Below are 16,910 nucleotides of genomic sequence, written 5' to 3'. Positions count from 1 at the left end.
AAGGTAAACAGCAATTATTAGAAACAGGAGATTCTTGGTGGAAAAGTTTGTATTTTATTCGGGACAGGACAGAAAACAGAACAGGACTGCATATTTTGTAAACCTTGGTAGAGTTTTAGAAAATGTCCCTTCTTCTTTCTGATAAAGATGATTTATACTGTAATTTTTTTGCAACTTGATTGTCATTGTTTTATATTTAAAATATTGTTCAGGTAAATTCACAACATTTGTAACTTTTTTTTAGGCACTGAAGAGGATGTAGTGAAGTCAAAGAAAACTTTCCGAAGTCAAGCTGTGGTAAATCAGAATGCAGAAACAGAGCTTATGCTGGAAGGAGATGATGATGCTGTTAGCCTGCTCCAAGAGAAAGAGATTGATAACCTTGCAGGTAATCATACTTTTCATTATAACTAAGGTATGAGTCAAAAGGCTCTTTTAAACTTGTTAGTTCTTAACCCTTGTGGTTAGTGTCTTAATATTGTCAGCTAAGCATACAATTGCAGTATGAACAGATTCTTTTTATACCAGATTTTATTACTTCCTCTCTACTTCCTTGAAGTATGGGCACTGATTACAAAGCATTTGCCCATTGTACAGTCTTTGAGCAGAGATGTGAGAAATAGCAATACCTCAAGTGCTTTTATTAGTGCGGGTGACTTGTTGAAAAGTCTGTAAATACCAATATGAAACCTCTTTTTTTGTTTGTTTTTGGTTTTTTTTTTGGTTTTTTTGTGTTAAAATGTAAATGTGGACTAATTCCACAAGTCAAGATTTTGTGAGTCAGAGTGTGCTTGTGCCTGATCCCAAGTGCCATGCAGCTCGTGCAAAGACACCTGCCCTCCTGCTGGCACCCAGTTCTCTCAGTGATGGAGTTAAGGGGGATCTGCAGTATCTCAACCCATCTGTCACAGCGAGAGGAAAAAGTTGCCTGTTTAAAGCAAGGACTAAGAGAGAATGAAGCTGTAACCAAGCTGTGAACTTTGGTAGTTAGCATATGAGCTGGGAATGAACCCTCCGTAAATATGCATGAGAAAACCCTTCTGGTCCTTTCCTGAGTGAAGGAATGCAGTGAGATCTCAGTTTCATCTGTCTTCTAGCAGGTTCTGTTACAACTCTGTCTTAGAGGTGATACTACCTTTTCTGGGAAGTAGTCTGGAAAAAAGGGCATGTTGCAAGTTGAAAATGCACTCTCCTCTCAGATCGGATAAAACTGAGAATTATGAAATGCAGTATGAATTTTTTTAGATTAATTTACTTAGGAGCATCTTTATTAAACTACTCCACTAAGGGAAAGTTTTGTGATGTCATGATGTTTTCTGCATAACTGAGTTTCTAAAATAGCTATCTTTGCTCCTGCATACCATAGTGAGAATCTGTAGCAAAGATAAGATCATAAATAGATGATTAAAAGAATAAAAATAAAATGAAAGCAAAACAAGAAAAAAAAAAAAAAAACAATAGAATGAAAAGGCAAAAAAACCCCAAAAACCGTCTACATGGAAGTTAGTCTCATACTTTAGTATTAGAGCAGAGCAGAGAAGGGGAAATAGATGCTTTTATTTGGGAGCAAGCAGCAGTATATGATTATCACAGTTAATATATCACTCTGCTTGCTTTCTCAATCTGCAGCTGACTGCTGCTGAGACACTGTTGTCTTAAGTCAATAAAGTAGTGCATCAAGCAGGACCATAAGTGGGATAATTTGATCAATGTCCCTTTTTGTTTTAGAAAGGAAAACTCAGTACTGCTTTGGCTAAGTTCTTATATCTAAGAACAATGCTTCCAACTGCATACAGTAGTTTAAAAGGCTGTTTAGAGGCTGAAATATGCATTTGCATTGAAATACTGATTAAAACTGCAGAGTGGACATGAAAAATCACTGATGCAATACAATTCCTGTAGCAACATCCCTCTGCAAAAACCTAGTATTTCAATGTGTCCTTAAGAATTAATGTGCAATTTATCCTTTTACTCAAGATCACTGCTGGATGACATCCCCTGCTCCTTCAGGACATGGCACAGTCATTCTAGTCCTTTGCTTTTACTATTCGTAAAAGTGGGAGATATTGTCAGTATTGCAGAAGCAGAAATAATAGAAAGTGAAAAAAATTAACTTTTGAAATATTGACAGGATGCCCTTGTGTTCCCTATCAGTGCTAACAGAGCAAGAAAACTGCTTCCAAGTGTGGTGAGGTGATGTGATAATGGTGCCATATGGTACCAAAACCTGTGAGCTTCTCAAAAAGAACCCACATTCCACTATCTCAGTTTTACTATTAGATTAACTGCAGCCTTTGCTACTCAACTCTCGCTCGTCTTTGGAGCTGAAATGATGTTGAGAGTTAATGGTCACACACAGTATCATACCTGTCTTCTGTAAATTTGCATTGGTAAAAAATCCCCTGAATCCCATTATACCCTCTCTTTAGCTGCTGATTTTGCATGATTTTGTATACAATGATGTCACTGTTTTTCCCAGTTTTCAATATATAGAATGTGGCTCTGAAACTTGAGTCCAATAACTGAAATCGAGAAAAGCAGTAGGCAGAGAAGGTGGGGTTTATGCCTAAGAAGGTTTGAACAATCTCTGACGGCTCTGAAGAGCAGGTCCCAATAAAGCCACACTGTCTGTTCTTGTCTAATTCCAAAGAGTAATGTAGATTCAGTATACATGATCTGGAAATCTTTGAGATCTATCAAGTTATGGTATAGCACAGCATCATTTATATCTAGTTACTGCTCACAGTGAAATGACACATAGGAATTTCTATATTCAGATATGCCTCCAATTTAACTTTAAAGCTTAAATCAATTCAAACATGATTTACAACGATTTGGATTGTCTCTGTAAGAGATAGGAATTAAACAAAATCTTTGTAAACAAGGTTTCAATTGATTTAAGATTGTCCACATTTAACTAAAACAATTTAGCATTGTTTATTCCATGAATCTAAGGCACATTTTAAACAGAGGAGGCCTTGGGTTTTAAAAAATTTTTTTGACTAAGGCGATATAAATAATACAATATTTTGATTTGTGAACTTAAAGCTGAAAAAAAGGGAAAGTTTGAAACAGATTGAGATTGTTCGTACAAAGTTATCTGTACTTACCTTTTGTTCCAGAGACTCTTTATAGTTTTTCATCAACCATGTGGCACAAATCAATGTAAAGTTCACTTTGATAAATTGCATATGCGATGGAGAATTTTTAAATAATTATAGTCTGAATATTTTTATTATATAATCTTAGTATTCCATATGTTGCAATTGCAGTTGGTCAGATTTCATTATATTAAGTAACATTTTAATAAAATATGAAAATCTGATTCCATGTTATTATGGTCTTAGAATTATGACTTCTAGGTTTGCATCACAATTTTTAACAAAAGCAGTATTGAAACTGTCTTACAGTATTAGTTAACAAAAGTTCTTTCTTAGCATTTATGTATTAAAATATTTTACATGTTTCTGTTTCAGTTTTAGCTCCTTTTCTTCCCAGACTGTTCACTTCGAGAGGCAAGTCATATCTCTGTTAGAACTAATGATTGAGATAGCCCAGTCAATTTTAACAGTGTCCTAATATATTGTGAGTCTCTGGGTAATACAATCAAATCCACTGTAGTGACTTGATATTACTAACTCTTGTCCTTTTCTTTTCCATTTATATTTCCTAATGCTGCAGTAGGGATCTTAAATACTTACCTTTGTATTAAAATCCTGAGAATGTAAATTTGCTAACAGTTTGTCTGCTGCTTAGTAGGTGATTTTTTTCAAAATGAAAAATATGCGGCTGTGTTCTAATATTGTAAGCTTGCATTTTCACAGGGAAATACTCTCTAGTAGATATGCAGTTTTCTTTTAACAAAGTTTGTTGTTTGAGTTGGGGTTTTGTTTAGAGCACTGATCTTGCATTAAAATAGGTCATTAAAAAAAAAAATGTTGATCTACTCAGGTTTTATGAATTTTATATTTTAGGAGGACGTTCTCTTCTCTTCTCTTTGTTGTGAAGATGCATTTCACTTTCTGAGACTTGTCGGTGTGCCTTTGAGAGCAGAATTTAGCCTTAATGACACTTTTGAAAGATACATGTTCTTAACTGGAGCACATTTCATCTATTTTGTCATACAGCTAGTGACAGCAACAAATATGCCCCAGCCAAGCAAGGAATCCGTGACGGAATCTTTTGCTACTCTGTAAGAGAGTATTTTCTAGAAAGAAAGAAAGGAAATAAAAATAGGAGGATATGATGCTTTGAGTTATTTTAGGAAGACAAAGGGCTTTGGCAGGCATCTGGTTACTTGCGTGGGCTCAATCAACTCTGAAGCTGACTTCCTCATCAGCCATGGTGAATTACTGCCTCACAACACTCTTGCAAGAATAAATACATGTTATTCACTGCATGATATGAGCAGATTGAGCAACTCATCCAAATAAACACAAGGAAAGCCACTAATTGCCTTTAACGCATTTTAGTCTTACTGTATCCTAACCCTCACTATAGAATCTTTCCTTCTTCTTGGACATCTGCCTCAAGGTGGAAGGAACCTCACCTCAGTGCAAATGGGCCCAGAATTTTGAGACAGATGCAGCATCCCAGCACTGCCATAACTTTTAGCAACTTTGAAATTCAGAGTAGAAATATTTCTAGAAAGCAGCACTGTTACTGATAAACAAGAGCTGATCTTCCATCTGAGCCAGCACGGGTAGCGAGTCCACACCGGCTGGAGGACTAATTGTGAAAAGCCTTCTCTCCATACTTCTTGGGAGTGTGCTGAGTGTATTGACTTACTGCCCTGTGCCAAGGACCACACCAGGTCATGGGGATTTGACAGTTTGTATTATTATTAATGAGATATAAGACCTTTCACTTCCAGGTCATCTGTTTGAAGTCCAGACAAAACTGGATGTAACCAAACATTATCAACATCTGTTTTGTGGCCTATGCAATATAAGCCTTTTGTCTAATTTCAGACAAACTAACAGAAATCATCATAATTTTGACCAATTTCCAAATGGAAAAATATTTGAGGCTGTCATTAGAGGAAATTGGAATAGTGCCAAAAGTTCTACTACATAGAGTAACAGTTAAAATTGTATGGCAGTAAACAAACCAACCAAACAAAACAAACAAAAAAAAAAGATAAAACATTTAGCCCATAGGGAAATTTTCTATTCCAGGTTTTAACAAAGAGCTCATTGTTTACATTTCTGAAATTGTTTTGAAGTCTTGCATAAGACCAGATGCAGCAATAAAAACACTAACACACCAAGGAACTGCATCTAAAGCCACAAAAAACTTATGAAATAAGTATTATTTATGAAAAACTTAAACATTTTTGACTCATCTTTATGTGTATAATATGCATTTCATATTTTGTATAATACGCATATATTTTGAGTTATGGTAACATTTCTTATGGCCAAAGTCTGACATGGAATTTTCTTTACAAGAGTGTAGACAATCTCTGGTATGCAAAGCTGTTTGAAACTTTTTCTTACCCTAAGGAGTAATGGAGGAGAACATTTTCTTGAGTTTTCTTCTGTTGCTATTCTCAAAATGATAATAATATATGTAGTATTAGTTCTATTGTTTTTGTTAACAGAGTTAAACGAACAGTAGAATTTCTCAATTAAAAAAAACAAACTTGAATCTCTACTGAGAAGGCAGATTTTCAAATTATTAGATTTTTCAGGCATATAAAAATAATATATTTGAGGCCAGCCAGAGATATTTTTGTCACATTATCTGCTGTTAGAGTAGTAGATTGAAAGAAAGGACCGAATAGCATTGCTGTTGTCTCCAGCAGTGACCACAGCCTACTCAAGAGGTTTAGGAGTAGAGGAAAGGAACCATCTTCATCCTTCTCCCTCCTGGAGAACAAAGCATTTCAGCAGTTCCAAGGGTGATCTCATCTTCCCTCTCCAACCCTTCTCCTGCTGCCCTGGTGTGTCCTCTCCCACGGGGCCGGGAGAGCCCAGTCATCCACCACCTCCCCTCCTTTCCTGCAGCAGTTGCCATTCACACGCCACTGGCTCTGATGGTCTGGGGTGACCCAGGGGGCAGAAAGCAGCAACCATGAGGGAAACCCAGCAAGGACTGTGGCAAGTACACAGTGATGTTTCCTAATAATTCTCTCTCAGCTTCTAACAGCTTGCACCTCTGATACTTCCAGAGCCAGGGGTAGTCATTATTAGCTTGCTTGCTTTTGTGCTTGCTTCCTTCCTTCCTTCCTGTTTCATCTCTCTCTTCTCTCTTACACTCTCTCTCACTTTCCTTTTCTCTCTGTCTGGAGGTGGTTAAAGCACTTTAAGCTTTGCCATAAATATGCTTTTTTTTTTTTTTTTAATAAAGTATGTGTATGTGCACACACAAGTCAGTTAAGTAACAAATATCAAAGTTTCAATAGAAAATACAAAAAAGTCTTATTATTTCTCCTAGTTTTTCAAGATTCCCAATGGAAACTCTTCACTGAATTCAGCATGCACTACTAAGTAGTTTATTTTCCTTTCAAACTTCATTATTCTTGCAAATTAGCATTCAAGATAGGAATTTCATTGGGGCAGTTACTTGTCTGGGAAAGTGACAGGAATGTGGAAGAAGAGTGATTCCATTTCCCATTCTATGATAGATACATAACCACATAAGCCTTTTACTTCCAAACATGGAAATTTAATTCAGCCATATTTCCATAGTTTCTGGTTTTTATGTATTCAGATTTTGATCCTCAAGTCTAAGTATAAAAAAGAAAAACATATTTGTATGAGTTTAATTTAGAGTATAGATTCAGGCATAAACTGAAAACAGTTATAATTTTGATATGTAGCTGGCTTTCACGCTGAAAAAGGCCCATAGTTTCTATAACATACTATTTTTAGACAGTTCAGTGTTTATTCTAATAATTTTTTCCATATTACTATCCAAAATAGCTTAATATTTTATAAGGTGGTTGTCAGTCACATATGATAGTGCTGCTAAGCACAGCTTTGAAGAACTTTTCTCTTTGTACCTTAGTACACCCACTCTAAGTCTAAGCATCTTCAGCTTTTAAAATGGCAGCCAGATTTTCTGCTTTCCAAGCTTTAAAATTAAATCAGTTCAAACTCTGTTGGTTTGTATCTATGAGTGGCTCTGAGTGCTTCATGTGTTGTTACTGTCCACTGACACCAGCTATTTAATTTTTTTTCCATAACCTGCAAAACTCTTTTTATTTGAAATTTCTAAGGCTGCAAAATTAGACTACAGTGGAGCCTATGACTTTACATGTCTGCAGCTTCTCCCTTTTCCTGAGGTGCCACACCCCGGATGGCACTGGTTAACTCATCAAAGGTCAAGCTGATGAGCTACCTGATATATAGGAGACTGCAGAAAGACAGGCCTAGACATAAGGAAACTCCACCATTTTGCATCTCATTTCATCTTCACTCTGCAAGTGGTTCCCATACAAAAATCCGTTTATTCTTCATAGGAACATATTGGGGCTGACCCACCATAGATTAGTTGAAGGAATGTATCCAGGAATGTCTTGACAGTATCCATGCTTAAACTTAGCACTTTCATTGACTTTTGGACAGGACATTTTTTTGCCTGTCTTTTTTTCCTCTGATGTTATAGAAGCAAATTAGAAGATCAATCAAGAAGACATTTTGGTTAGTCTTGGCTTAATTAACCAGAAATTGTACCAGAGGCAGCCTCATCCCATGCTTTTAGCTTGACTTTCTAAAGAAACAAGGTTTATGTAAGCCTCCTTTGTCAGTCTCCATCTTTGTAACTCCTGAACCTGGAAGCCATTCTGAATAAACATTTAAATGGGAGAAAAGAGTTGAGAAGCAATAAAATTCCAACAGTGGAATCGGGTTGTTCAAGAAAAAAGCCTGTATGACAGAGCCTTCCACATCACTTCTCCTTTCAGTAGGTACCAGAGGATCTTTGTGGAAGAGTCCTCTGAATTACCCTGACTGTGGGAATGCAAAACATGCAGTCAGCTAGAAGACGCAGTTGCACTAGAGAACATTGTGTTGTTTCTAGTGTTGTTTAGAGATACTCATATTTTCAGAAAATTTTGAAGTTACAACTGTTGCATCTCAGGTGATGCTTCCAAACATACCTGTCAAGTTATATGCTGAACAACATATGTCTTTGTTGTTACACACATGTAGGAGTTATTATTCATATAAGTGAACTTTAAAGTATCACAAGCTATCTGAACATAATATTTCTGTTCACTACGGTCTCAAGAAATACAAGACTTACAGTTTATCTGAAGAGCTTTTTCAGAATGGAGACTGGAAAAAATGAAAGCTGAAGGGCTTATTTCCTTAAATTTCTAATCAATTGAACCCTATGTGCATGACAAGGTACACAAACTGGACTGTGTTATGATACCTGTCAAGTCTGGTTTGCTCAGACTGGCATCTGGGACTTGATCCTTTGTGTTCCTGACTCATTAGCTCGAGCTCCTGTTTCAGTGGTATACCATTATCACGAGCTTCTCTCTCTGCTTTCTCCTTTCTTCTTTAAACATTAAGTATGCTTTTCAAAGGTGTATTTTTTCTGATACTTTTTGATTAAATAGCTAGCTATAGTGACTCTCTCAGAGGGAAAAAATGTTATTTGTGTGGGCATATTCAGCATCACTTAATGTTTTCTAGGCTGAAAAAGTATCTTAAGTTTCTACCTGAGAATGAGGAGGGAGCTAGTGCAGGTCTTACTGCATCAGTGTAGAATACTCACATCTGCATGCACTGCTTAACAATCAAATTCTTAAGTTTCTAAACCATCTTAATTTACTCAGTCCTTCCAAGGTATAGCTTCAGGCAGAGCACACTGTATGAATCTAATTTTGAAGTGGCAAATGTGTGCATTGCAGTAGTGAGGTCCCCATCCCAAATATTTACATTTCTGGCCAGGTGTAAATCATTAAGGGGAGTCTTGACTATTATTAATACCTGATCATCTGGCAGGTTGGCGCTTGGACATGTGCTGGAAAAATGCTGAAGCCATGTAAGCCATTCCAAGCTTCAGCACAGTTCAAAAGTTCTCATTTGCGCCACAGAGTAAATCTGACCGTACCTGGAAAAGGGGGAAAACATTGCTTTTCTGAGTTACTTTAGGCTGTTAGACACACAGCTAATTGTTCCATGGGACCTTCAGTGGTTCAGTAAGACTGACTTTGGTTTCATGTGGAGTTTGTCTTGCATATTCTTTAACTGTTTTATTAAGTAGTTGCTTTCTATCACTCTTTGAACAATATAAAGAAATAGTTATTCCTAGCAATATTGAGAGGTATGTTTTCCCTCGGGGAGATGTGCTATTTTATATTTTTCTTTTAATAATACCAGGAAGGTATGGAATTAAAATAATGATAATTTACCTGTGAAAGTGCATAGGGCACTTAATTCAAATATATAGGTATGTATATGTTTCAGGTAAAATTACTTTTTTTTTTCTTCTTAAGCAACACTATCTTTAACTGTTTCACAGTCTCATCAAAACTATGTAATTCTTTCTTACTATTTTGTTCACAGTTATAATATGCAAGATTGTTTTTATTTACATTTTCTTTTTAATCAAACACATTTGCTTGCTGTTATGGCAACCACTTAAGAGAATTGAGTTGCTGTAATTGTTTAATCATTGTTGTTGAAAAAGACCATTTAAGTCGATCTTTGATGTTACCAGTAGTAGTGCTACATGCTTTATGGAGGAAAGGGGGGAAAAAGTGGGGAAAATCTTGAATATCAGGGCCTATCCACACTGGCTATGACATTTAAACAAACAAACAAAAAAATCAAACCCTCTCTCACAATATGAAACATATGATTGTGCAGGAGTAAAAATCTAACAAAATAAGCTTGGATATCTCTGAAAACAGGGGAAATGAATTTGGGATATTATTCAGTGGTGGAAGAGAAAATCAAGATTATAGTCAGACTTAGATTCTGGTTTTTGAATTAAAAAAGTTGTGCAAATTATCTTTAATGAAGCTATTGAAAGTGATGTGTAAAGGGAGCTGTATATGTACATTCTTATAAACGCCTTGGCTTGAGTGAAGTTACTGCCTTCAAGTATTTGCTATAGCAGAGAACAAATTTGGGGCAGCCATCCTCATGTAAGTTCAATATATTTACTGCAGAAATCTTTTTAAAGGGTAGTTTGAATCAGATTCAGAATGACAATGGGAACGAAAATAGACTAAATTCTGTGAATTGTTTAGGAATCTTACCTTGTTTACTTGTTATTTACTTGGCACTGCATGTATTATATTAGATGTTAATTGGTTGAAATATTTTTCAGACTACAGAGCTTTACCCAAAGGATTCTGGTACCTATACCTCTTTCTGCTTCCACACAATGTGACTTACATTACAAGAAACTGAAGGTTTTGTGTGCTTGTGCATGTGTTACATCTAAGTTGTTTTTTTAAGTGTAAGGATTTGTACACACTTCAAGTACAACTCAGATACATTTGGCTTTACAGTTAAAGTGCTGAGGAAATTTCAGTTGTCTTATTTCAGGTGCTTTGTGAGTGATTTTTAGTTATTATTCTTATCATCTAAAATTCTTGTTTAAGTATCATACCAAATTACAAAATGTAATTTATGCAAACTATTTTACATAGCAAAAGTATTGGTTTCAGTTAATCTATGTTGAATATATGTATATGAAAAAAGATTGATATGTTTTTTCTTTTAAGCCAGCATCAGTTAAAAATTAAATATGCCAACATCCACCACTTTTTTTTCAGAGTAATTACCAGTAGATTGTAAAATTAAATTGGTTGAGCTGATTGGATATGTTTTCAAAGTACTTGTCCCAGCTAATACTTTCTTGTCTGGGGTAATCACCAAAACTTTATTTTAAAAGCTAGACTTCTAGGCCTGCGGCAGGTAAATTTTTTTTTTTTAAATGCAGCATATAAAAGCATGTGCCCTATCCTCCTTAGGAGTAATTGTGCCCAATCGTCTTAGCAGATATACCTCCAGTGTAATTTTCAGGCTCATTAATGTAACACATGTTTAGCTCTTAGACCTAAAAATGACAGTTTATGGAAATGAAAATTTTTGGTTCAAAATACCACTCCTTAGCAGCTTTCCTTGAGAGGTGTAATTTTACTGATATTTCATTAGCAGATAGCAAACTCTGAAACCTAGTAGAACTTTTCACTTGGCTTGACTTGCTTTACTTGAACTTGAAAAATACAGGAGCTAAGTTACAAGAACTAAATACAGGGACTGAAGTCTCTGTTTAACAAAAATTATGCAGGGGAGAAGGGAAATTACATTCTGCTTTTATTCACTGGGACCTTCTAATTTCACAATCATTTACTTTTGGAAAGAAAATATTATTTTAAAAGGTATATGCATGGTAGAGTTTATTTTAGAAATGTAAATCACATGTGCAGACCACAGGGATCAGGCAAAGGGGAAAATTCACCATTTAAACAGATTGCTAGACCTGTGGGTCTGAAGTGATTTCTGGTCTCGTTTTAAGGCCAGAACTTCTCTGGTAGGTCGCTTCCTTTCTTTTGCGGGCACCCCGATCGCTTCGGAGAGATGTGGAAGAGGCAACGAAACGATCCTTAAAGAGAGATGCTTTTTCTTAGAGTCCCAACATCTGACAAGCACCCTAGACAGGGGTCTCCTCCACAAACGCCGGCTTGTTGGGCGAAGCGGGGCAGCCACAGGTTGGCTTTTCCCCCGGAGCGGGAAGTCAAGAGCCCTCGGTGCCGCAGGCGGCTGCTGCGCTGCGCGGGGAGCTCCCGGCAGCATCCCCGGGTACCGCTGCTCCGGGTCCCTCTCCCCCGGGCAGCACAGCCCCGGCCCCGTGCTTCTGCGGGGCCGCAGCCGCGCTGGAAATGAATATTTACATCCCCTGGAAAAGCGCAGCTCGCCACCGCCGGGCCGGGCGGAGGCTGGAGCCGAAGCTCGTTATCCTTCCCGAATGCGAATGAGCCCGTCCCGCGGCTGGCTCTTGGCTCAGGTGTGCTCGGCTTTTGTTTCATTAGATTATCAATTGGGTCTGGGAAAGAGACCCAGAGCTTCCCGATAGCTCGGTGCCATATGGAAAATCTGCGCTGTTTTGATTATGCTCTATGTAAACATTTTAATATCGGATCCTTAAAATCCAGAGACTGTCCCAAAGGGGATTAAAACATAATCCTCTCTCTCTATAGCTGTAGTGGATTAATTTCGTATTCTCTCAGTGGCTGGCTTGCTCCCTGAAGGCTATAACAAAAAGACTCAGTGCTCCTTAAACATGCTATGGAATTGCAAGTTGTAATTGGAGATTTCCAAAGGACAAGTGTAAAAATGAAACACTGCTAATACCGATTTTTTTTTTCATTTTGTGCTTTAAGGAGAGAAAAAAATCTCTAAAGATTTTTTAAACTTAGTTTGAACACCTCCTTTCCCGGAATCCCATAATGTGACTGCTTTTTATTTTGCTTTCTGCTTTTTTTAAATTATTATTATTTTTTCCGAAACAAGAAAAGACAAGGAAACCTTTTCTCATCTGGAAAGTACGATAATGCTTATTCCTTGTCGCATTGTGATACCTCTGACATGTTTACTTTGCAACAAATCTAGGGTGTCATTTGAGTAGAATGCAGGGCAGATGCCAAGGTACCAATCTGGGAGGGAGCTCGGAGCCTTTTCTAGGGAGGAGCAGAAAGCCAGAAATCCCCGATTTCCCCTGCCTTCAGTAACGGGTTAAGAAGTGACTGTTCCCTTTCCCTCCACATTCACCCCTGCTTTTGCAGCTCTGCACCCTGCTCCAGTCCGTAAGGGCACATCACTGGCACAACCCGCTAACCGGGGTGCCGCATTGTCTTCGCCTGGATGGCAGATTATAGGGTTTGGCCTTTTGGCCATTAAATAGCGGTGGCTTTATTTTTATTTTAGCCACACAACACCAGGGAAAAGAGGTAATTGGATTAAATTGATGTTCTTCCTTCTGGGATTCAGCAAAGCCCACAAACGCCTACTTAAAGTGATAGAATATCGGGTCGTTTCCAGGACGCGTCTTCCGAAGGCGCTTTTCTCCCCGCACAAAGGCCCAGGAGCCCATCACCCTGCGCCGGGCCAAGTGTGCGGAGTAGGGCGCTCTGCTTGAGAGGGCAAGTGCTTCTGCAGGGCAGGGAACCGCTGGCTGGCCAGACCCCCCCTTCTGTAAACACAAAGAAAGGGGGCCTGGGGAATAGAAACCCAAATCCACTTGTAATCGTACAAGAGAATCGGGCGTAATTACTCGAGCAACCTAGATGAAGATTGATGAGGCTTTAAAGCGGCGTTTCGGATCGATCACCCTGCCCTTTGGAGCCTGCAGCCGGGCTTCCCCGGCTCGGATCGGCTCCTTTCCCACCGCCAAGGGAGGGAGAGAAGATGGAGGCGAGACTGGGAGAGCAGCAAGGCAAGCCCGGCGCATGTGATTCCGATCAGCTGACTGGGGTCAAGAGGCTACCTCGGTTTATTAGGAGATGGAAAACAATAAAATGAAAGAAAATAGAGTTTGTATCAATATTATCCCGTCCGCCACGCTGGGCTGCTGAAAGCTGTTACTGAAACGGTGCGTTTTAGCTTCCCCCTTTACGCACAGTAATCTCTGCCTTCTTCTTTATTTATTTTGCAAAGTAAATGACAAAATATTGTGCAATAAGGACTTAAATTGGGTGTTACAGTAAAGTAAAGCATTAACAACATGACAGTTAGATGCGCCGATACAGGAGTAATTTGGGCTAAGTGAGTAATTTGAAGTGCTGCTTGTAAGAGCTGGTAGTTAAGTGTGCTGGCAGTGCTGGGGGAGGAGGTGAGGGCGCATCCGTGGCGTCGGCCCCGGTGAGAGCCGCAGCCCCGGGCTCGGCTCGGCCACGCCAGCGCCCGCACGGCGCTGCTGGAGGGGCGAGCGGCTGGGGAAGGCAGCGGGAGGCTCACGCCTCTCTGCCCTCCGAGCAGGGGTTCCCTTATTGCAAGGGAGATTTTTTAGCTGCGTAAAACAACCTAACCCTGTTTAGTACCTCCTGAGATGGTCAGTTTACCAGTTTCGAAAAGGTGCATCAGTAAGGTGTTGTAGCCAGCTTCTCAATACTGGAGTTTTATTATTTATACGTCATATGCGTGTTTATACACGCATGTGGCTCTGTGTGCTTATATATGTGTACACAAATTATCCCACAGGCTTTCGTGGTTAAATCTAGAAGAATATTTTATATATAATATTTTCTTCGAAACGAGTGAGCTTCCTAAACACGGCCACTGTCAGCTTTAACAGTAGATTGCATTGATATTGAAGATAAGATGGTGAAAAAGTGATCCTCTTGTCTTTTGGATTAAAGAAGGGTTGTTTTGAGTTTTTTCCCCCTGAATTAAAATCTAACAATTTGCATGGAGAAGGCTGCCTTTTACAATAGGTTTTCCCCATCCCATCTTTTCAATGCCCGCGAAAGCGTCTCGTTAAGGAATATATTTGAGCGAAGTATTGTTATACAGTAATTTTGAAAGTATAAGCGGCAGCGAGTTGAAACAAAAATGATCTTGCCGTAAATATATTTAACGATGTTAGCCTTTTTGTGCGGGGGATACTGAAGTAGGTAAAAAAAAAAAAAAAAAAAAAAAAAAAAGGAGGAGAGAGAAAAAAGAAAAAAAAAAAAAAAAAAAAGAGAAACAACTAAACAAAACCCCCCGATATTTCGCGTTACTTTCCCGAGTTGAGGTCTGGATCCAGAGTTAGTGCCCCCAGGCCTCGCAGGGTTGGTGTGGCAGGCAGGGGCTGCGGGCTGCCCTGCCCTGCGCCCCCGGCCCGGCCCGGCCGCCGCGGGGACCCTGGGCTGCCAGATCGAAGCGGTGTGGAACGAGCCGCCGCTATCGCACATAAACAGTGATAGTGTTAACGAGGAGCAAAAGGGCATGAAAAGAGAGGGGACCTTCTTCTAAGAGGCAGCTATTTTTCACCCTAACCCCTCTGAATTTCGCTGCTGTGATTTATCTCGCAACCCCGGAGCTCACAAACTCGCTTCTGCCCCGGCCGCGGAGTTCAAAGCGCTGGCCGCGGGCAGGAGGGGAATGAACGCGGGGTTTACAAACTGGGTTTACGAGGGGGCTCGCCGGGCGCTGGCTCGGCGGAGGGAAGGGCCACCGGGGATGGGCCGGCCGGGCGCCTCCAACCTGACGCCGCTGCCCTTGCCTTGCAGGCCCCGTGGTCCTCAGCACGCCGGCACAGCTCATCGCCCCCGTGGTGGTGGCCAAGGGGACGCTCTCCATCACCACCACAGAGATCTACTTCGAGGTGGATGAGGATGACTCGGCCTTCAAGAAGATCGACCCCAAGGTGAGTACAGCGGACTGGCGGGCGCGGTCCCGGTCCCCGGTCCCGGCACACGTGCGCCGGGGCCGCCCCCTCATTCCAAACTCCGCTCCTGTCTGCCGCCTTTCGCTGGGGAAAAAAAAAAAAAAAAAAAAGCGCAATGTATTAATGATGTTAAATCCTCTATCACGGCAGCGTGCGCGTTTTCCAGCAGCCTTTCGCGCGGTGCCTTTGTATGAACGTGGTCAGATTTAGTAGTTAAGCCAATTGCTCTGAAATCCCTGGAGGGAGCAGCAGTCCTAGCCCGCAGCCTTCCCGAGACACAGCGAAGGGGTTTACGCCTTCCGAGGTTATCGGAGAATCCCGTTATTTCAAAAACGTTAGTTTCCTTGTAAGAAAATACGGCGCATTTTGTAAACACTTTAACTGCTGAAATGAAAGTTAATGCTTATTTTCTGGGGGGGGGGGAAGAAAAAGGGGGAGGGGGGAAATAGACATGTACCGAAGACTTGGTTCCTGGGAAAGCTCTGTTTTTTTTCTGTAGTCATTTACTACTACCGATTCCCCAGCGCCGCCCCCCTTCCCCCTCCCCTCCGCGAAGACCTTCAGCCCAGCCGCAACAGAGCAGGGGTGCGTGACTTGAGCGGAAACCTTTGCGTGGCTTTCTCCCCGCGGGAACGGCGCGGGGGATGCCACGCGGGGGAGGAGGGGGCACACGGAAGGGACGTGTTTTAACAGGGCGCTCCTCTCGCCTGCATCTCTTTTTATTCTTATCGCTCTTGCTTTATATCTTTGCTATTGCTCTGGAAAATGTTGGAAGAGAGGAAACAGGGGAAGTACTTTTACAAAGACCTTGGGGTTTGGGTTTTTTTCATGCAGAAATAGTATAAATAATTTCCAAGAAAACTCCTCGTCTGAATATGTTTGCAATGAAGTGATTTCTCTTTGGTAAATAATTTGTCAAACTCGGAACTTTCTTTGCAGTGCTGGGGTAAAAAAGTTTCTGCCAGAATCTCTGGGTATAACAGTTTCGCTAAAGTGCACCCACTGGAAGTAGTTGCTAGTGGGTGTCACACAGGAGATTGGCCTCTTTCAGCACTTGTTGACTGTTAGGATCCTAATCAAAATCCGCGTTGTTAATTTGTGTTTTGATTTAAAAGCCATTTTAAAGAAATGCATCCTGAGAGGGACCAGGCAGTGCGGTACAGACAGGCGGCTTTGGATTGAGTGCAGTTTTGTAAGCACACACAGGTTATTCCCCCTGAATGCCCTGGGAGCTCAGGGGCTTGATTTCTGGGAGTGCAACTGGCAATTTTACCACATTCGTAACGGATTTGTAGGTCAGAAGTAATATTGTTGTTCACTTTATTTGTGCTGGCTCTCACCTATAAATTTTATTTTCCTTTTTATTAGTACCTGCACCAAATTGCTAGTTTTATCAGGATCACTGGTTACTCAAAACACTGCTTCACAGATACGTTGTGTTTCCTCAGCTTTGTTCAAAAGCGAGCAGAAACACAACAGCACCGTATAATAAACCCTTCAAAAACAGATTTCTTTCCTGACGGCTGAAGAAGTGTAACTGTATTAATAAGTATGTCGGTGTCTGACAG

General features: G+C 40.1%; 1 protein-coding gene across 8 annotated transcripts in view; it reads left to right on the top strand.

The window, feature by feature from the left end:
* Positions 1–16,910, top strand: part of NBEA (neurobeachin) — a 467,531-nt gene that overhangs the window by 302,861 nt on the left and 147,760 nt on the right. For 7 of the 8 annotated variants that reach the window (XM_069012126.1, XM_069012137.1, XM_069012124.1 and 4 more), the window contains 2 exons: positions 245–388; positions 15,185–15,321. In XM_069012126.1, the coding sequence (XP_068868227.1) occupies positions 245–388; positions 15,185–15,321 (281 nt within the window). Of the gene's footprint in view, positions 1–244; positions 389–3,476; positions 3,516–15,184; positions 15,322–16,910 lie in introns of all 8 variants that reach the window. The other variant, XM_069012155.1, reaches the window with a different exon arrangement.

This window comes from Aphelocoma coerulescens, chromosome 1, assembly GCF_041296385.1.
Source record: "Aphelocoma coerulescens isolate FSJ_1873_10779 chromosome 1, UR_Acoe_1.0, whole genome shotgun sequence".
NCBI classification, from domain to species: domain Eukaryota; kingdom Metazoa; phylum Chordata; class Aves; order Passeriformes; family Corvidae; genus Aphelocoma; species Aphelocoma coerulescens.
Note: the sequence above shows the minus strand (reverse complement) of the source record. Positions and strands in the feature narration are given on the sequence as shown.